At 54.5% G+C, this 22,089-nt stretch overlaps 1 protein-coding gene and 1 long non-coding RNA gene across 2 annotated transcripts in view; both read right to left on the minus strand.

The window, feature by feature from the left end:
* tlr21 (toll-like receptor 21) overlaps positions 1-4,841 on the minus strand; it is an 8,071-nt gene extending 3,230 nt beyond the window's left edge. Inside the window, exon 1 of the mRNA XM_038787067.1 lies at positions 4,833-4,841. Within this exon, the coding sequence (XP_038642995.1) occupies positions 4,833-4,841 (9 nt within the window). The remainder of the gene's footprint in view (positions 1-4,832) is intronic.
* Positions 4,842-6,184: 1,343 nt separating this feature from the next.
* Positions 6,185-14,041, minus strand: LOC119958670. Its single transcript, XR_005459048.1, has 3 exons — positions 13,899-14,041; positions 12,669-12,728; positions 6,185-6,262 (listed from the first exon to the last, which is right to left on the minus strand). It is a non-coding gene; the product is annotated as an uncharacterized LOC119958670 (long non-coding RNA).
* Positions 14,042-22,089: the final 8,048 nt, after the last annotated feature.

Here is a 22,089-nt window from a genome sequence, read left to right on the forward strand (position 1 = left end):
ACAGAGAGAGCCTGTACCTCACAGTCATCCCAATCCCAGCACAGAGAGCCTGTACCTCACAGTCATCCCAATCCCAGCACAGAGAGCCTCACAGTCATCCCAATCCCAGCACAGAGCCTGTACCTCACAGTCATCCCAATCCCAGCACAGAGAGCCTATACCTCACAGTCATCCCAATCCCAGCACAGAGCCTGTACCTCACAGTCATCCCAATCCCAGCACAGAGCCTGTACCTCACAGTGATCCCAATCCCAGCACAGAGAGAGCCTGTACCTCACAGTCATCCCAATCCCAGCACAGAGAGCCTGTACCTCACAGTCATCCCAATCCCAGCACAGAGAGAGCCTGTACCTCACAGTCATCCCAATCTCAGCACAGTGCCTGTACCTCACAGTCATCCCACTCCCAGCACAGAGAGAGCCTCACAGTCATCCCAATCCCAGCACAGAGAGCCTGTACCTCACAGCCATCCCAATCCCAGCACAGAGAGCCTGTACATCACAGTCATCCCAATCCCAGCAGAGAGCCTGTACCTCACAGTCATCCCAATCCCAGCACAGAGCCTGTACCTCACAGTCATCCCAATCCCAGCATAGAGAGCCTGTACCTCACAGTCATCCCAATCCCAGCACAGAGAGAGCCTGTACCTCACAGTCACCCCAATCCCAGCACAGAGAGCCTGTCCCTCACAGTCATCCCAATCCCAGTACAGAGAGCCTGTACCTCACAGTCATCCCAATACCAGCACAGAGCCTGTACCTCACAGTCATCCCAATCCCAGCACAGAGCCTGTACCTCACAGTCATCCCAATCCCAGCACAGAGAAAGCCGGTACCTCACAGTCATCCCTATCCCAGCACAGAGAGCCTGTACCTCACAGTCATCCCAATCCCAGCACAGAGAGAGCCTGTACCTCACAGTCACCCCAATCCCAGCACAGAGAGAGCCTGTACCTCACAGCCATCCCAATCCCAGCACAGAGCCTGTACCTCACAGCCATCCCAATCACTGCACAGAGAGCCTGAACCTCACAGTCATCCCAATCCCAGCACAGAGAAAGCCGGTACCTCACAGTCATCCCTATCCCAGCACAGAGAGCCTGTACCTCAAAGTCATCCCAATCCCAGCACAGAGAGAGCCTGTACCTCACAGTCATCCCAATCCCAGCACAGAGCCTGTACCTCACAGTCATCCCAATCCCAGCACAGAGAGCCTGTACCTCACAGTCATCCCAATCCCAGCACAGAGAGCCTGTACCTCACAGTCATCCCAATCCCAGCACAGAGCCTGTACCTCACAGTCATCCCAATCCCAGCACAGAGAGCCTGTACCTCACAGTCATCCCAATCCCAGCACAGAAAGCCTGTACCTCACAGTCATCCCAATCCCAGCACAGAGCCTGTACCTCACAGTGATCCCAATCCCAGCACAGGGAGAGCCTGTACCTCACAGTCATCCCAATCCCAGCAGAGAGCCTGTACCTCACAGTCATCCCAATCCCAGCACAGAGAGCCTGTACCTCACAGTCATCCCAATCCCAGCAGAGCCTGTACCTCAGTCATCCCAATCCCAGCACAGAGAGAGCCTGTACCTCACAGTCATCCCAATCCCAGCACAGAGCCTGTACCTCAGTCATCCCAATCCCAGCACAGAGAGAGCCTGTACCTCACAGTCATCCCAATCCCAGCACAGAGACCCTGTACCTCACACTGTCATCCCAATCCCAGCACAGAGCCTGTACCTCACAGTCATCCCAATCCCAGCACAGAGCCTGTACCTCACAGTCATCCCAATCCCAGCACAGAGAGCCTGTCCCTCACAGTCACCCCAATCCCAGCACAGAGCCTGTACATCACAGTCATCCCAATCCCAGCACAGAGAGCCTGTACCTCACAGTCATCCCAATCCCAGCACAGAGAGAGCCTGTACCTCACAGTCATCGCAATCCCAGCACAGAGCCTGTACCTCACAGTCATCCCAATCCCAGCACAGAGAGCCTGTACCTCACAGTCATCCCAATCCCAGCACAGAGAGCCTGTACCTCACAGCCATCCCAATCCCAGCACAGAGAGCCTGTACCTCACAGTCATCCCAATCCCAGCACAGAGCCTGTACCTCACAGTCATCCCAATCCCAGCACAGAGCCTGTACCTCACAGTCATCCCAATCCCAGCACAGAGCCTGTACCTCACAGTCACCCCAATCCCAGCACAGAGCCTGTACCTCACAGTCATCCCAATCCCAGCACAGAGCCTGTACCTCACAGTCATCCCAATCCCAGCACAGAGCCTGTACCTCACAGTCATCCCAATCCCAGCACAGAGAGAGCCTGTACCTTACAGTCATCCCAATCCCAGCACAGAGAGCCTGAACCTCACAGTCACCCCAATCCCAGCACAGAGCCTGTACCTCACAGTCATTCCAATCCCGGCACAGAGCCTGCACGTCACAGTCATCCCAATCCCAGCACAGAGAGAGCCTGTACCTCACAGTCATCCCAATCCCAGCACAGAGAGCCTGTACCTTACAGTCATCCCAATCCCAGCACAGAGAGAGCCTGTACCTCACAGTCATCCCAATCCCAGCATAGAGTCTGTACCTCACAGTCAACCCAATCCCAGCACAGAGCCTGTACCTCAGTCATCCCAATCCCAGCACAGAGAGAGCCTGTACCTCAGTCATCCCAATCCCAGCACAGAGCCTGTACCTCACAGTCATCCCAATCCCAGCACAGAGCCTGAACCTCAGTCATCCCAATCCCAGCACAGAGAGAGCCTGTCCCTCACAGTCACCACAATCCCAGCACAGAGTCTGTACATCACAATCATCCCAATCCCAGCACAGAGAGCCTGTACCTCACAGTCATCCCAATCCCAGCACAGAGAGCCTGTACCTCACAGTCATCGCAATCCCAGCACAGAGCCTGTACCTCACAGTCACCCCAATCCCAGCACAGAGAGAGCCTCACAGTCATCGCAATCCCAGCACAGAGCCTGTACCTCACAGTCATCCCAATCCCAGCACAGAGCCTGTACTTCACAGTCATCCCAATCCCAGCACAGAGAGCCTGTACCTCACAGTCATCCCAATCCAAGCACAGAGAGCCTGTACCTCACAGTCATCCCAATCCCAGCACAGAGCCTGTACCTCACAGTCATCCCAATCCCAGCACAGAGCCTGTACCTCACTAGTCATCCCAATCCCAGCACAGAGCCTGTACCTCACAGTCATTCCCAATCCCAGCACAGAGCCTGTACCTCACAGTCATCCCAATCCCAGCACAGAGAGAGCCTGTACCTCACAGTCATCCCAATCCCAGCACAGAGAGAGCCTGTACCTCACAGTCATCCCAATCCCAGCACAGAGAGAGCCTGTACCTCACAGTCATCCCAATCCCAGCACAGAGAGAGCCTCACAGTCATCCCAATCCCAGCACAGAGCCTGTATCTCACAGTCATCCCAATCCCAGCACAGAGCCTGTATCTCACAGTCATCCCAATCCCAGCACAGAGAGAGCCTGTACCTCACAGTCACCCCAATCCCAGCAGAGCCTGTACCTCACAGTCATCCCAATCCCAGCACAGAAAGAGCCTGTACCTCACAGTCACCCCAATCCCAGCATAGAGAGCCTGTACCTCACAGTCATCCCAATCCCAGCACAGAGAGGCTGTACCTCACAATCACCCCAATCCCAGCACAGAGAGCCTGTACCTCACAGTCATCCCAATCCCAGCATAGAGAGCCTGTACCTCACAATCATCCCAATCCCAGCACAGAGAGAGCCTGTACCTCACAGTCATCCCAATCCCAGCAGAGCCTGTACCTCACAGTCATCCCAGTCCCAGCACAGAGCCTGTACCTCACAGTCATCCCAATCCCAGCAGAGAGCCTGTACCTCACAGTCACCCCAATCCCAGCAGAGAGCCTGTACCTCAGTCATCCCAATCCCAGCACAGAGCCGGTAACTCAGTCATCCCAATCCCAGCAGAGCCTGTACCTCACAGTCATCCCAATCCCAGCACAGAGCCTGTACCTCACAGTCATCCCAATCCCAGCACAGAGCCTGTACCACACAGTCATCACAATCCCAGCACAGAGCCTGTACCTCACAGTCATCCCAATCCCAGCACAGAGCCTGTACCTCACAGTCATCCCAATCCCAGCACAGAGCCTGTACCTCAGTCATCCCAATCCCAGCACAGAGAGCCTGTACCTCTCAGTCATCCCAATCCCAGCACAGAGTCTGTACCTCACAGTCATCCCAATCCCAGCACAGAGCCTGTACCTCACAGTCATCCCAATCCCAGCACAGAGAGAGCCTCACAGTCATCCCAATCCCAGCATAGAGAGAGCCTGTACCTCACAGTCACCCCAATCCCAGCACAGAGCCTGTACCTCACAGTCATCCCAATCCCAGCATAGAGAGCCTGTACCTCACAATCATCCCAAACCCAGCACAGAGAGAGCCTGTACCTCACAGTCATCCCAATCCCAGCATAGAGAGCCTGTACCTCACAATCATCCCAATCCCAGCACAGAGAGAGCCTGTACCTCACAATCATCCCAATCCCAGCACAGAGAGAGCCTGTACCTCACAGTCATCCCAATCCCAGAGCCTGTACCTCACAGTCATCCCAATCCCAGCACAGAGCCTGTACCTCAGTCATCCCAATCCCAGCACAGAGCCTGTACCTCAGTCATCCCAATCCCAGCACAGAGAGCCTGTACCTCACAGTCATCCCAATCCCAGCACAGAGCCTGTACCTCAGTCACCCCAATCCCAGCACAGAGAGAGCCTCACAGTCATCCCAATCCCAGCACAGAGCCTGTACCTCAGTCATCCCGATCCCAGCACAGAGAGAGCCTGTAACTCACAGTCACCCCAATCCAAGCACAGAGCCTGTACCACACAGTCATCCCAATCCCAGCACAGAGCCTGTACCTCACAGTCATCCCAATCCCAGCACAGAGCCTGTACCTCACAGTCACCCCAATCCCAGCACAGAGAGCCTCACAGTCATCTCAATCCCAGCAGAGAGCCTGTACCTCACAGTCATCCCAGTCCCAGCACAGAGCCTGTACCTCACAGTCATCCCAATCCCAGCACAGAGAGAGCCTCACAGTCATCCCAATCCCAGCACAGAGCCTGTACCTCAGTCATCCCAATCCCAGCACAGAGAGAGCCTCACAATCATCCCAATCCCAGCACAGAGCCTATACCTCACAGCCATCCCAATCCCAGCACAGAGCCTGTACCTCACAGTCATCCCAATCCCAGCACAGAGCCTGTACCTCACAGTCATCCCAATCTCAGCACAGAGCCTGTACCTCACAGTCATCCCAATCCCAGCACAGAGAGCCTGTACCTCACAGTCATCCCAATCCCAGCAGAGAGAGCCTGTACCTCACAGTCATCCCAATCCCAGCACAGAGAGAGCCTGTACCTCACAGTCATCCCAATCCCAGCACAGAGAGCCTGTACCTCACAGTCATCCCAATCCCAGCACAGAGAGCCTGTACCTCACAGTCATCCCAATCAATCGCAGCACAGAGAGCCTGTACCTCACAGTCATCCCAATCCCAGCACAGAGAGCCTGTACCTCACAGTCATCCCAATCCCAGCACAGAGAGAGCCTCACAGTCACCCCAATCCCAGCACAGAGCCTGTACCTCACAGTCATCCCAATCCCAGCACAGAGAGCCTGTACCTCACAGTCATCCCAATCTCAGCACAGAGAGCCTGTACCTCACAGTCACCCCAATCCCAGCACAGAGCCTGTACCTCACAGTCATCCCTAACCCAGCACAGAGCCTGTACCTCACAGTCATCCCAATCCCAGCAGAGAGCCTGTACCTCACAGTCATCCCAATCCCAGCACAGAGCCTGTACCTCACAGTCATCCCAATCCCAGCACAGAGCCTGTACCTCACAGTCATCCCAATCCCAGCACAGAGAGAGCCTGTACCTCACAGTCATCCCAATCCCAGCACAGAGAGCCTGTACCTCACAGTCATCCCAATCCCAGCACAGAGAGAGCCTGTACCTCACAGTCATCCCAATCCCAGCACAGGGAGAGCCTGTACCTCACAGTCAACCCAACAACCTCCCCCCCAATCCCTGTACATCACAGTTACCTCGCCCCCGCGCTGCGCACCATACTGCACCTTTGCAGGCTGTACTTACAGCGCTGTGGTCCTGGCTCATCGCCATCCTGCTCCACAGAGTCGTAGTCCTCCCGTAGCCTGGACCGGGCCCCTTCCTCTGCACACAAAGAGAGTCAGTCATCAGGTCGCAGCACAGGATGACCCCAGTCCCTGTTCAGCAAGCACACTGCACTGCAAGGAGTGCTGCTTAGATTAGAGTGCTGGGAGTTCGGGAATGATTTGGCTTTCTCAAGTGCAGGAGTTAATTATTTGGTTAGTATCTGAGTGAATAAGGTTCATTCTATTCCCACGGATCAAAATAGACGAGCAACGCGAGGCAAGTTAATAAAATGTTTCGGAAAGAAAATTGCAAGATGTAATCGTTTAAGATAATTAGTTGATGAGAACACATTAAGAATTGGAGGACAGGTAATATGTTGCTGCTGAAGCACGTGGGAACTCCTGGATGTCGGTTTGATCTAGGGGGAAACACATCAGGATTGGAGGACAGGTGATGTGTTGCTGCTGCAGCATGTGGGAACTCCTCGATGTCGATTTGAACCGGGAGAAACAGGTCAGGATTGGAGGACAGGTGATGTGCTGCTCCTGTAGCATGTGGGAACTCCTGGATGTCAGTTTGATTCAAGGGGAAACACGTTGGGGGGAGGGTAAGGGTTTAAGGTTCGAGCAGCTTCTGCTCAGAGATGGATCAGTTGGAGGCAAAACGAGACAATGCGTAGTGTCAAGGAACGGGAAAAATCCCGGATTCTTTGTGTCAAGAGGTAGTCACATCTCGGAGGGAGAGCCGCACTGTTGGAGGGTCAGTACTGAGGGAGCGCTGCACTGTCAGAGGGTCAGTACTGAGGGAGCGCCGCACTGTGGGTCAGTACTGAGGGAGTGCCGCACTGTTGGAGGGTCAGTCCTGAGGGAGTACTGCACCATAAGAGGGTCAGTTCTGAGGGAGAGCCGAACTGTCAGAGGGTCAGTACTGAGAGAGTGCTGCACTGTCAGAGGGTCAGTACTGAGGGAGTGCCGCACTGTCAGAGGGTCAGTACTGAGGGAGTGCCGCACTGTCAGAGGGTCAGTACTGAGGGAGTGCTGCACTGTCAGAGGGTCAGTACTGAGGGAGTGCTACACTGTGGGAGGGTCAGTACTGAGGGAGCGCTGCACTGTCGGAGGGTCAGTACTGAGGGAGCGCCGCACTGTCGGAGGGTCAGTACTGAGGGAGCGCCGCACTGTCAGAGGGTCAGTACCGAGGGAGTGCCGCACTGTCAGAGGGTCAGTACTGAGGGAGCGCCACACTGTCAGAGTGTCAGTACTGAGGGAGTGCCGGACTGTCAGAGGGTCAGAACTGAGGGAGTGCCGCACTGTGGGAGGGTCAGTACTGAGGGAGTGCTGCACTGTCGGAGGGTCAGTACTGAGGGAGTGCTGCACTGTCGGAGGGTCAGTACTAAGGTAGTGCCGCACTGTCATAGGGTCAGTACTGAGGGAGTGCCGCACTGTCAGAGGGTCAGTGCTGAGGGAGCGCCGCACTGTCAGAGGGTCAGTACTGAGGGAGCGCCGCACTGTCAGAGGGTCAGTACTGAGGGAATGCCGCACTGTCAGAGGGTCAGTACTGAGGGAGTGCCGCACTGTGGGAGGGTCAGTACTGAGTGAGCACCGCACTGTGGGAGGGTCAGTACTGAGGGAGTGCCGCACTGTGGGAGGGTCAGTACTATGGGAGTGCCGCACTGTCAGAGGGTCAGTACTGAGGGAGTGCTGCACTGTCAGAGGGTCAGTACTGAGGGAGTGCCGCACTGTGGGAGGGTCAGTACAGAGAGAGCGCCGCACTGTGGGAGGGTCAGTACTGAGGGAGTGCCGCACTGTCAGAGGGTCAGTACTGAGGGAGCGCCGCAATGTGGGAGGGTCAGTACTGAGGGAGTGCTGCACTGTGGGAGGGTCAGTACTGAGAGAGTGCCGCACTGTGGGAGGGTCAGTACTGAGGGAGTGCCGCACTGTGGGAGGGTCAGTACTGAGGGAGTGCCGCACTGTGGGAGGGTCAGTACTGAGGGAGTGCCGCACTGTCAGAGGGTCAGTACTGAGGGAGTGCCGCACTGTCAGAGGGTCAGTACTGAGGGAGCGTCGCACTGTGGGAGGGTCAGTACTGAGGGAGCGCCGCACTGTGAGAGGGTCAGTACTGAGGGAGTGCCGCACTGTCAGAGGGTCAGTACTGAGGGAGTGCCGCACTGTGAGAGGGTCAGTACTGAGGGAGCGCCGCACTGTGGGAGGGTCAGTACTGAGGGAGCGCCGCACTGTGGGAGGGTCAGTACTGAGGGAGTGCCGCACTGTCAGAGGGTCAGTACTGAGGGAGTGCCGCACTGTGGGAGGGTCAGTACTGAGGGAGTGCCGCACTGTCAGAGGGTCAGCACTGAGGGAGAGCCGCACTGTGGGAGGGTCAGTACTGAGGGAGTGCCGCACTGTGGGAGGATCAGTGCTGAGGGAGCGCCGCACTGTCAGAGGGTCAGTACTGAGGGAGTGCCGCACTGTGGGAGGGTCAGTACTGAGGGAGTGCCGCACTGTCAGAGGGTCAGTACAGAGAGAGTGCCGCACTGTCAGAGGGTCAATATTGAGGGAGCGCCGCACTGTGGGAGGGTCAGTACTGAGGGAGTGCCGCACTGTGGGAGGGTCAGTACTGAGGGAGCGCCGCACTGTCAGAGGGTCAGTACTGAGGGAGTGCCGCACTGTCAGAGGGTCAGTACTGAGGGAGCGCCGCACTGTCAGAGGGTCAGCACTGAGGGAGTGCCTCACTGTCAGAGGGTCAGTACTGAGGGAGCGCTGCACTGTCAGAGGGTCAGTACTGAGGGAGCGCTGAGTGGATGATCCGAGGTACCCAGCATCACAGACGTCAATCTTCAGCCAAGTTCATTCACTCCAGATAGCGATGAGGACTGTCAGAGGATACAGCAGGATATAGATCGGTTGGAGACTTGGGCGGAGAGATGGCAGATGGAGTTTAATCCAGACAACTGTGAGGCAATGCATTTTGGGGGGTGGGGGAGTTCATCTCAACTCGGGCCCACAGGCGGAGTTGGACAGATTGGGAGGCAAAATTTTACAGGTGGACAGGAGGTACACGGAGTCTCCGGATGACTCAGGCGTCTGAAGGAGCGGCAGAGACTGCAGCTGGAATTTGGGCTCCTGTCCACAGGCAAGGCGGAGGGACAGCTGAGGAGGGTGAAGGGGGAGGTGTACGAATAGCCGAGGAAATAGGAGGCGGCGAGAGAGATTGGGAAAGTGAGATACACAGAGGGGGGAGGTGATTCTGGATCCGGCGGGGGTGAATGATGTGTTTCAGATTGATGGTGAATTGCATAAAACCGGAACCCTCAAGCCAGGGAGGAGGGTGTGAAGCAATTTATAGAACCTTAATTAGGCCACACTTGGAGTATAGTGTTCAATTCTGGTCGCCACACTACCAGAAGGATGTGGAGGCTTTAGAGAGGGTGCAGAAGAGATTTACCAGGATGTTGCCTGGTATAGAGGGCATTAACTATGAGGAGCGGTTGAATAAACTCGGTTTGTTCTCACTGGACCGACGGAGGTTGAGGGGCGACCTGATAGAGGTCGACAGAATTATAAGGGGCACCGACAGAGTGGATAGTCAGAGGCTTTTCCCCAGGGTAGAGGGGTCAATTACTAGGGGACATAGGTTTAAGGTGCGAGGGGCAAGGTGTAGAGGAGATGTACGTGGCAAGTTTTGTTTACACAGAGGGTAGTGGGTGCCTGGAACTCGCTGCCGGAGGAGGTGGTGGAAGCAGGGACGATAGTGACATTTAAGGGGCATCTTGACAAATACATGAATAGGATGGGAATAGAGGGATACGGACCCTGGAAGTGTAGAAGGTTTTAGTTTAGACGGGCAGCATGGTCGGCACAGGCTTGGAGGGCCGAAGGGCCTGTTCCTGTGCTGTACTTTTCTTTGTTCCACATTATGACAAGAAACAGCTGAAGGTACTGGATACTGCAACGGCCCTGACAATATTCCGGGAATAGTCATGAAGACTTGTGCTCCAGAACTTGCCGCAGCCCGAGCCAAGCTGTTCCAGTACAGCTACAACACTGGCATCTACCCGACAATACGGAAAATTGCCGAAGGAGGCCATTCGGCCCATCAAGTCTGCACCGGCTCTTGGAAAGAGCACCCTACCCAAGGTCAACACCTCCACCCTATCCCCATAACCCAGTAACCCCACCCAACACTAAGGGCAATTTTAGAAACTAAGGGCAATTTATCACGGCCAATCCACCTAACCTGCACATCTTTGGGCTGTGGGAGGAAACCGGAGCAGCCCGGAGGAAACCCACGCAGACACGGGGAGGATGTGCAGACTCCGCACAGACAGTGACCCAAGCCGGAATCGAACCTGGGACCCTGCAGCTGTGAAGCGATTGTGCTATCCACAATGCTACCCGTGCTGCCCTTAGCACAGTTGCTTCACAGCTCCAGGGTCCCAGCTTTGATTCCCGGCTTGGGTCACTGTCTGTGCGGAGTCTGCACGTTTTCCCTGTGTCTGCGTGGGTGCTCTGGTTTCCTCCCACAGTCCAAAGATGTGCAGGTTAGGTGGATTGGCCGTGCTAAATTGTCCCTTAGTGCCCAAAAGGTTGGGTGGGGTTATGGAGTGCGGGGTCTCAGTAAGGTACTAATTAAAAAAAAATTTACAATCCCCAAATCATTTTTTCCAATTAAGGAGCAATTTAGCATGTCCAATCGACCTAGCCTGCACATCTTTTGGGTTGTGGGGACGAAACCCACGCAAGCATAAACATTAGAACATAAGAACTAGGAGCAGGAGCCTCAACTGCTTCACTGGGCAAGGAATTCCATAGATTCACAACCCTTTGGGTGAAGAAGTTCCTCCTAAACTCAGTCCTAAATCTACTTCCCCTTATTTTGAGGCTATGTCCCCTAGTTCTGCTGTCACCCGCCAGTGGAAACAACCTGCCCGCATCTATCCTATCTATTCCCTTCATAATTTTATATGTTTCTATAAGATCCCCCCTCATCCTTCTAAATTCCAACGAGTGCAGTCCCAGTCTACTCAACCTCTCCTCGTAATCCAACCCCTTCAGTCTGGGATTAACCCAGTGAATCTCCTCTGCACACCCTCCAGCGCCAGTACGTCCTTTCTCAGGTAAGGAGACCAAAACTGAACACAATACACCAGGTGTGGCCTCACTAACACCTTATACAATTGCAGCCTAACCTCCCTAGTCTTAAACTCCATCCCTCTAGCAATGAAGGACAAAATTCCATTCGCCTTCTTAATCACCTGTAAACCAACATTTTTGCGACTCATGCACAAGCACACCCAGGTCTCTCTGCACAGCAGCATGCTTTAATATTTTATCATTTAAATCATAATCCCGTTTGCTTTTATTCCTACCAAAATCGATAACCTCACATTTGTCAACATTTTAATCCATCTGCCAGACCCTAGCCCATTCACTTAACCTATCCAAATCTCTCTGTGGACTTCCGGTATCCTCTGCACTTTTTGCTTTACCACTCATCTCAAGTGTCGTCTGCAAACTTGGACACATTGCCCTTGGTCCCGAACTCTAAACCATTTGTGTAAATTGTGAACAATTGTGGGCCCAACACTGATCCCTGAAGGACACCACTAGCTACTGATTGCCAACCAGAGAAACACCCATTGATCCCCACTCTTTGCTTTCTATTAATTAACCAATCCTCTATCCATGCTACTACTTTACCCTTAATGCCATGCATCTTTATCTTATAGAACATAGAACATAGAACAGTACAGCACAGAACAGGCCCTTCGGCCCTCGATGTTGTGCCGAACAATGATCACCCCACTTATGCAGCAACCTTTTGTGTGGCACCTTGTCAAAGGCTTTCTGGAAATCCAGATATACCACATCCATTGGCTCCCCGTTATCTACTGCACTGGTAATGTCCTCAAAAAATTCCACTAAATTAGTTAGGCACGACCTGCCTTTTATGAACCCATGCTGCATCTGCCCAATGGGACAATTTCTATCCAGATGCCTCGCTATTTCTTCCTTGATGATAGATTCCAGCATCTTCCCTACTACCGAAGTTAAGCTCACTGGACTATAATTTCCTGCTTTCTGCCTACCTCATTTTTTAAACAGTGGTGTCAAGTTTGCTAATTTCCAATCCACCGGGACCACCCCAGAGTCTAGTGAATTTCGGTAAATTATCACTAATGCATTTGCAATTTCCCTAGCCATCTCTTTTAGCACTCTGGGATGCATTCCATCAGGGACAGGGGAGAATGTGCAAACTCCACACGGACAGTGACCCCAAAGCCTTTATTGAACCTGGGACCTCAGCGCCGTGAGGCTGCAGGCTGGTAAGGTGCTTTATCAGAGGGCTGTTGCAGATATTGATGGGCCGAATGCCCTCCTTCTGAACTGCAGGGATTGGATTCTATGACCCTCCACCGTGCTGATCACGCGAGCGCAGCATCAGCACAATATCATCCACAACCACTCACCTGAGCCAAAACCTCGGCCCTTCCGCTTCTTGGCCTTCTCCTTGAGTTTGTGAATGCTTTCTGTGGGAAGAACAGAAGAGAGTGAGTGTGAGAAACAGAGGAGGGGGAGCGTCAACGAGGAACAACACACACTGTGGCAGGGGTCATGCTGGGGGGGGGGGGCAGGTGAGGGGTCACACTGTGGCAGGGGTCACACTCGCATGGTACCACTGGCAGGCTCAGGTGGTGATGGGTCACACCTGGGAGGGGGGTCAGGGTCACGCTGGGAGGGGAGGGTAGGGTCACAGTGGGGGGGGGGGGTTAGGGGTCATGCTGGGGTACGGAGTTAGGGGTCGGTGGTTGAGGGGGTTAGGGGTCACGGTGCAGATGGGGTGAGGGGTCAGACTGGGATGGGGTGGTCAGAGTGGGGAGGTTAAGGGTCAGACTGGGGGAGGGGGTTAGGGGTCAGAGTGGGATGGGGTGAAGTGGGTTAGTGGTCAGACTGGGGAGGGGGTTAGGGGTCAGAGTGGGATGGGGTGGTCAGAGTGGGGAGGTTAAGGGTCAGACTAGGGGAGGGGGTTAGGGGTCAGACTGGGAGAGGGGGTTAGGGGTCAGACTGGCGGAGGTTAGGGGTCAGACTGGGAGGGGGTTAGGGGTCAGACTGGGAGGGGGTTAGGGGTCAGACTAGGGGAGGGGGTTAGGGGTCAGACTGGGAGAGGGGGTTAGGGGTCAGACTGGGGGAGGTTAGGGGTCAGACTGGGAGGGGGTTAGGGGTCAGACTGGGAGGGGGTTAGGGGTCAGACTGGGGGAGGGGGTTAGGGGTCAGACTGGGGGAGGTTAGGGGTCAGACTGGGAGGGGGTTAGGGGTCAGACTGGGAGGGGGTTAGGGGTCAGACTAGGGGAGGGGGTTAGGGGTCAGACTGGGAGAGGGGGTTAGGGGTCAGACTGGGGGAGGTTAGGGGTCAGACTGGGGGAGGTTAGGGGTCAGACTGGGAGGGGGTTAGGGGTCAGACTAGGGGAGGGGGTTAGGGGTCAGACTAGGGGAGGGGGTTAGGGGTCAGACTGGGAGAGGGGGTTAGGGGTCAGACTGGGAGAGGGGGTTAGGGGTCAGACTGGGGGAGGTTAGGGGTCAGACTGGGAGGGGGTTAGGGGTCAGACTGGGGGAGGGGGTTATGGGTCAGACTGGGATGGGGTGAAGGGTCAGAAAGGGGAGGTTAGGGGTCACGCTGGGAAGTGGGCGGGGCCTCTCACCGTCCCCCTCGTCGTCCATGGCGAAATCCTCGGCCCCGGCCTCATGAAGATCCAACACGTCCGCCATCTTGCTGCCGTACGGAGTTCTGGGGGAGACAGGAAGTAGGCACGGCCGAAACCACGCCCCTTCCGGTGCAGCAGCGAGCATGCGCAGCTCAAACCACCGGCCCGAGTCTGCGCAGTACAGCCAAAGTGTCAATTTCCATTAACCCACCCTGAGAATCTGCATTAACCCACCCTGAGAATCTGCATTAACCCACCCTGAGAATCAGCATTGACCCACCCTGAGAATCTGCATTGACCCACCCTGAGACTCTGCATTGACCCACCCTGAGAATCTGCATTGACCCACCCTGAGACTCTGCATTGACCCACCCTGAGAATCTGCATTAACCCACCCGAGACTCTGCATTGACCCACCCTGAGACTCTGCATTGACCCACCCTGAGACTCTGCATTGACCCACCCTGAGACTCTGCATTGACCCACCCTGAGAATCTGCATTGACCCACCCGAGACTCTGCATTGACCCACCCTGAGACTCTGCATTGACCCACCCTGAGACTCTGCATTGACCCACCCTGAGACTCTGCATTGACCCACCCTGAGACTCTGCATTGACCCACCCGAGACTCTGCATTGACCCACCCTGAGACTCTGCATTGACCCACCCTGAGACTCTGCATTGACCCACCCTGAGACTCTGCATTGACCCACCCTGAGAATCTGCATTGACCCACCCGAGACTCTGCATTGACCCACCCTGAGACTCTGCATTGACCCACCCTGAGACTCTGCGTTGACCCACACAGAGACTCTGTGTTGACCCACCCTGAGACTCTGCATTGACCCACCCTGAGACTCTGCGTTGACCCACCCTGAGACTCTGCGTTGACCCACACAGAGACTCTGTGTTGACCCACCCTGAGACTCTGCATTGACCCACCCAGAGAATGTGCGTTGACCCACCCTGAGAATCTGCATTGACCCACCCTGAGAATCTGCATTGACCCACCCTGAGACTCTGCATTGACCCACCCTGAGACTCTGCATTGACCCACCCTGAGACTCTGCATTGACCCATCCTGAGACTCTGCATTGACCCACCCTGAGACTCTGCATTGACCCACCCTGAGAATCTGCATTAACCCACCCTGAGAATCTGCATTTACCCACCCTGAGACTCTGCATTGACCCACCCTGAGAATCTGCATTGACCCACCCTGAGACTCTGCATTGACCCACCCTGAGAATCTGCATTGACCCACCCTGAGACTCTGCATTGACCCACCCTGAGACTCTGCATTGACCCATCCTGAGACTCTGCATTGACCCACCCTGAGACTCTGCATTGACCCACCCTGAGACTCTGCATTGACCCACCCTGAGAATCTGCATTGACCCACCCTGAGAATCTGCATTGACCCACCCTGAGAATCTGCATTGACCCACCCTGAGAATCTGCATTGACCCACCTGAGACTCTGCATTGACCCACCCTGAGAATCTGCATTGACCCACCCTGAGACTCTGCATTGACCCACCCTGAGACTCTGCATTGACCCACCCTGAGATTCTGCATTGACCCACCCTGAGACTCTGCATTAACCCACCCTGAGACTCTGCAAGAACCCACCCTGAGATTCTGCATTGACCCACCCTGAGACTCTGCATTGACCCACCCTGAGAATCAGCATTGACCCACCATGAGACTCTGCATTGACCCACCCTGTGAATCAGCATTGACCCACCCTGAGAATCAGCATTGACCCACCCTGAGAATCAGCATTGACCCACCATGAGACTCTGCATTGACTCACCCTGAGGCTCTGCATTGACCCACCCTGAGAATTTGCATTGACCCACCCTGAGACTCTGCATTAACCCACCCTGAGAATCTGCATTAACCCACCCTGAGAATCTGCATTAACCCGCCCTGAGAATCTGCATTAACCCGCCCTGAGAATCTGCATTAACCCACCCGAGACTCTGCATTGACCCACCCTGAGACTCTGCATTGACCCACCCTGAGAATCTGCATTGACCCACCCTGAGACTCTGCATTGACCCACCCTGAGAATCTGCATTAACCCACCCGAGACTCTGCATTGACCCACCCTGAGACTCTGCATTGACCCACCCTGAGAATCTGCATTGACCCACCCTGAGACTCTGCATTGACCCACCCTGAGAATCTGCATTAACCCACCCGAGACTCTGCATTGACCCACCCTGAGACTCTGCATTGACCCACCCTGAGACTCTGCGTTGACCCACACAGAGACTCTGTGTTGACCCACCCTGAGACTCTGCATTGACCCACCCTGAGACTCTGCATTGACCCACCCTGAGACTCTGCGTTGACCCACACAGAGACTCTGTGTTGACCCACCCTGAGACTCTGCATTGACCCACCCAGAGAATGTGCGTTGACCCACCCTGAGAATCTGCATTGACCCACCCTGAGAATCTGCATTGACCCACCCTGAGAATCTGCATTGACCCACCCTGAGACTCTGCATTGACCCACCCTGAGACTCTGCATTGACCCATCCTGAGACTCTGCATTGACCCAGCCTGAGACTCTGCATTGACCCACCCTGAGAATCTGCATTAACCCACCCTGAGAATCTGCATTTACCCACCCTGAGACTCTGCATTGACCCACCCTGAGAATCTGCATTGACCCACCCTGAGAATCTGCATTGACCCACCCTGAGACTCTGCATTGACCCACCCTGAGAATCTGCATTGACCCACCCTGAGACTCTGCATTGACCCACCCTGAGACTCTGCATTGACCCACCCTGAGACTCTGCATTGACCCACCCTGAGACTCTGCATTGACCCACCCTGAGACTCTGCATTGACCCACCCTGAGAATCTGCATTGACCCACCCTGAGAATCTGCATTGACCCACCCTGAGAATCTGCATTGACCCACCCTGAGAATCTGCATTGACCCACCTGAGACTCTGCATTGACCCACCCTGAGAATCTGCATTGACTCACCCTGAGACTCTGCATTGACCCACCCTGAGACTCTGCATTGACCCACCCTGAGATTCTGCATTGACCCACCCTGAGACTCTGCATTAACCCACCCTGAGACTCTGCAAGAACCCACCCTGAGATTCTGCATTGACCCACCCTGAGACTCTGCATTGACCCACCCTGAGAATCAGCATTGACCCACCATGAGACTCTGCATTGACCCACCCTGTGAATCAGCATTGACCCACCCTGAGAATCAGCATTGACCCACCCTGAGAATCAGCATTGACCCACCATGAGACTCTGCATTGACTCACCCTGAGGCTCTGCATTGACCCACCCTGAGAATTTGCATTGACCCACCCTGAGACTCTGCATTAACCCACCCTGAGACTCTGCATTAACCCACCCTGAGAATCTGCATTAACCCACCCTGAGACTCTGCATTAACCCGCCCTGAGACTCTGTATTAACTCACCCTAAGACTCTGCATTGACCCACCCTGAGACTCTGCATTGACCCACCCTGAGACTCTGCATTGACCCACCCTGAGAATCTGCATTGACCCACCCTGAGAATCTGCATTAACCCACCCTGAGACTCTGCATTAACCCACCCTGAGAATCTGCATTGACCCACCCTGAGAATCTGCATTAAACCAAACTGTGAATCTGTATTAATCCATCCTGAGACTCTGCATTAACCCACCCTGAGAATCTCCATTAACCCACCCTGAGAATCTGCATTAAACCAAACTGTGAATCTGTATTAATCCATCCTGAGACTCTGCATTAACCCACCCCGAGACTCTGCATCAACCCACCCTGAGAATCTGCATTAACCCACCCCGAGACTCTGCATCAACCCACCCTGAGAATCTGCATTAACCCACCCTGAGACTCTGCATCAACCCACCCTGAGAATCTGCATTAACCCACCCTGAGACTCTGCATCAACCCACCCCGAGACTCTGCATTAACCCACCCTGAGACTCTGCATCAACCCACCCTGAGACTCTGCATCAACCCACCCTGAGACTCTGCATCAACCCACCCTGAGACTCTGCATCAACCCACCCTGAGACTCTGCATCAACCCACCCTGATAATTTACATTAACCCACCCTGATAATTTACATTAACATTGTGGGGAGAGAGTGTAGAATCGGGTTTAAATCACACTGAAAATTTTCGTTAACATTGTGGGGATTGAGTGTGGAATCAGGATTAAATCACACTGATAATTTACATTAACATTGTGGGAGTGTGGAATCAGGATTAAATCACACTGATAATTTACATTAACATTGTGGGAGTGTGGGATCAGGATTGAATCACACTGATAATTTACATTAACATTGTGGGGAGTGAGTGTTGGATCAGGATTGAATCACACTGATAATTTACATTAACATTGTGGGGAGTGAGTGTGGGATCAGGATTAAATCACACTGATAATTTACATTAACATTGTGGGGAGTGAGTGTGGGATCAGGATTGAATCACACTGATAATTTACATTAACATTGTGGGGAGAGAGTGTGGGATCAGGGTTAAATCACACTGATAATTTACATTAACATTGTGGGAGTGTGGGATCAGGATTGAATCACACTGATAATTTACATTAACGTTGTTGGGAGTGAGTGTGGAATCAGGATTAAATCACACTGATAATTTACATTAACATTGTGGGGAGTGTGTGTGGAGTGTGGAAAAGGTTATAGGAGATAGGGTTTATAATCATCTTGAAAAGAACAAGTTGATTAGCGATAGTCAACACGGTTTTGTGAAGGGTAGGTCATGCCTCACAAACCTTATTGAGTTTTTTGAGAAGGTGACCAAACAGGTGGATCAGGGTAAAGCAGTTGATGTGGTGTATATGGATTTCAGTAAGGCGTTTGATAAGGATCCCCACGGTAGGCTATTGCAGAAAATAAGGAAGTATGGAATTGAAGGTGATTTAGCGGTTTGGATCAGTAATTAGCTAGCTGAAAGAAGACAGAGGGTGGTGGTTGATGGCAAATGTTCATCCTGGAGTTCAGTTACTAGTGGTGTACCGCAAGGATCTGTTTTGGGGCCACTGCTGTTTGTCATTTTTATAAATGACCTGGAAGAGGGTGTAGAAGGATGGGTTAGTAAATTTGCAGATGACACGAAGGTCGGTGGAGTTGTGGATAGTGCTGAATGATGTTATAGGATACAGAGGGACATAAATAAGCTGCAGAGCTGGGCTGAGAGGTGGCAGATGGAGTTTAATGCGGAAAAGTGTGAGGTGGTTCACTTTGGAAGGAGTAACAGGAATGCAGAGTACTGGGCTAATGGCAAGATTCTTGGTAGTGTAGATGAACAGAGAGATCTCGGCATCCAGGTACATAAATCCCTGAAAGTTGCCACCCAGGTTAATAGGGCTGTTAAGAAGGCATATGGTGTGCTAGCCTTTATCAGTAGGGGGATTGAGTTTCGGAGCCACGAGGTCATGCTGCAGCTGTATATAACTCTGGTGCGGCCGCTCCTGGAGTACTGCATGCAGTTCTGGTCACCACATTATAGGAAGGATGTGGAAGCTTTGGAAAGGGTTCAGAGGAGATTTACTAGGATGTTGCCTGGTATGGAGGGAAGGCCTTACGCGGAAATGCTCAGGGAATTGAGGTTGTTTTCGTTAGAGAGGAGAAGGCTGAGAGGTGACTTAATAGAGACATATAAGATAGTCAGAGGGTTTGATAGGGTGGACAGTGAGAGTCTTTTCCCTCGGATGGTGATGACCAACACGAGGGGACATAGCTTTAAACTGAGGGGTGGTAGATATAGGACAGATGTCAGAGGCAGTTTCTTTACTCAGAGAGTAGTCGGGGTGTGGAACGCCCTGCCTGCAACAGTAGTAGACGCGCCAACTTTAAGGGCATTTAAGTGGTCACTGGATAGACATATGGATGAAAATGGAATAGTGTAGGTCAGATAGGCTTCAGATGGTTTCACAGGGTCGGCGCAACATCGAGGGCCGAAGGGCCCGTACTGCGCTGTAGTGTTCTATGTTCTACACTGATAATTTACAGTAACATTGTGGGAAGTGAGTGTGGAACCATCATGCGACTCATTGCAAAGCAATAGACCTTTATTCGATCCAACAGATACAAAATAGCGAGGCTTTGCTCACCACGTTTCAAATATATAACACTGATTTTTTAAAAAACTCAAAAACACTGGCATTGGTACGAGTAATGTGGAGTATAAAACAAAGTCAAGGAGGTGGAAGGCTGCAGAAGCTGCCCCCTTTGAGGATGTTCGAGCTTCAGTAAACGCGGACAGAGGGGGAGGACGTGCTTGCGAATAACTGCGGAGTGCGCGCGGTGGATAAGAATCTGCCGCTCTGCTTGTGGCAAGAGTGCGAGTGCGACACAGTGAACAATATACATCAGCGTGGTAGCTGATCTGATACAGATGATACATAGTCGAGGGAGGCCTTAGCACTGATGCCTGGGCCACAGAGTTTATTTCTGAGTTCTAATGCTCTTGCCTGTTCGAGACTTCGGAACATTAAAGCTGTAACTTTACAAACAAAAGAATCTGGGAGCTTGTCCGGGGAGTGGGGAGCAAGGGGCTTGTGGCCATCAGAACCCTTTACGAGTGTTAACCTGACCGTGCTGGTGTCTGTGATGTGGGGGCGCCCTCCTGTCTCCCCGGAATGTCACTGTCCTTCTCACGGTCAATCATTATTGCTTTTCTGTCGTATTTATCGACAGGAGGGAGACAGCTTGAAGCAAAGTGCCTCATTCTCCGAAGACCGCATTGTGGCTGGGGTAGGGGTCGAGACGGAGAGGGGTGTCTGCCGGCGGACAGCTGGCGCGGCCAGTTAGTGACCGGGGGGCGTAAAGGACCCGTCCAGCTTCACAGTGAAGCTGCCCGGCTGCTGGTAGTCAGGGCCTGCCTCATACCAGCTGCTCGGGCGCACGGTTGTGGGGCGGAGGGGCGAGGGGCGGAGGTGCGAGGGAGGGAGGTGCGAAGGGCAGAGGTGTGAGGGAGGGAGGTGTGAGGGAGGGAGGTGTGAGGGAGGGAGGTGCGAGGGAGGGAGGTGCGAGGGAGGGAGGTGCGAGGGAGGGAGGTGTGAGGGAGGGAGGTGAGAGGGAGGGAGGTGCGAGGGAGGGAGGTGCGAGGGAGGGAGGTGCGAGCGAGGGAGGGGTGAGGGGCGGAGGTGCGAGGGAGGGAGGTGCGAGGGAGGGAGGTGCGAGGGAGGGAGGTGCGAGGGAGGGAGGTGCGAGGGAGGGAGGTGTGAGGGAGGGAGGTGTGAGGGAGGGAGGTGTGAGGGAGGGAGATGTGGGGCGGAGGGGCGAGGAGCGAAGGTGCGAGGGGCCGAGGTGTGAGGGAGGGAGGTATGAGGGGCGGAGGTATGAGGGGCGGAGGTGTGAGGGAGGGAGGTGTGAGGGAGGGAGGTGCGAGGGAGGGAGGTGCGAGGGAGGGAGGGTGCGAGGGAGGGAGGTGCGAGGGAGGGAGGTGCGAGGGGCCGAGGTGCGAGGGGCCGAGGTGCGAGGGGCCGAGGTGCGAGGGCCGAGGTGCGAGGGCCGAGGTGCGAGGGGCCGAGGTGCGAGGGGCCGAGGTGCGAGGGGCTGAGGTGTGAGGGAGGAGGTGCGAGGGGCCAAGGTGTGAGGGGCCGAGGTGTGAGGGACCGAGGTGTGAGGGAGGGAGGTGTGAGGGGCCGAGGTGTGAGGGAGGGAGGTGCGAGGGAGGGAGGTGTGAGGGGCCGAGGTGTGAGGGGCGGAGGTGCGAGGGGCGGAGGTGCGAGGGGCGGAGGTGCGAGGGGCGGAGGTGCGAGGGGCGGAGGTGTGAGGGAGGAGGTACGAGGGGCCAAGGTGTGAGGGGCCGAGGTGTGAGGGCCGAGGTGTGAGGGGCCGAGGTGTGAGGGGCCGAGGTGTGAGGGTGGAGGTGTGAGGGAGGGAGGTGTGAGGGGCCGAGGTGTGACGGAGGGAGGTGCGAGGGGCTGAGGTGTGAGGGGCCGAGGTGTGAGGGAGGGAGGTGCGAGGGCTGAGGTGTGAGGGCCGAGGTGTGAGGGAGGGAGGTGTGAGGGGGAGGTGCTAGGGAGGGAGGTGTGAGGGGGCCGAGTGGAGGGAGGGAGGTGCGAGGGCTGAGGTGTGAGGGGCCGAGGTGTGACGGAGGGGGGTGGGGGGAGTGGAGGGGCCTGAGGTTGAGGGGCCGAGGTGTGAGG

The sequence above is a fragment of the Scyliorhinus canicula genome, chromosome 30 (assembly GCF_902713615.1).
Source record: "Scyliorhinus canicula chromosome 30, sScyCan1.1, whole genome shotgun sequence".
NCBI lineage: Eukaryota > Metazoa > Chordata > Chondrichthyes > Carcharhiniformes > Scyliorhinidae > Scyliorhinus > Scyliorhinus canicula.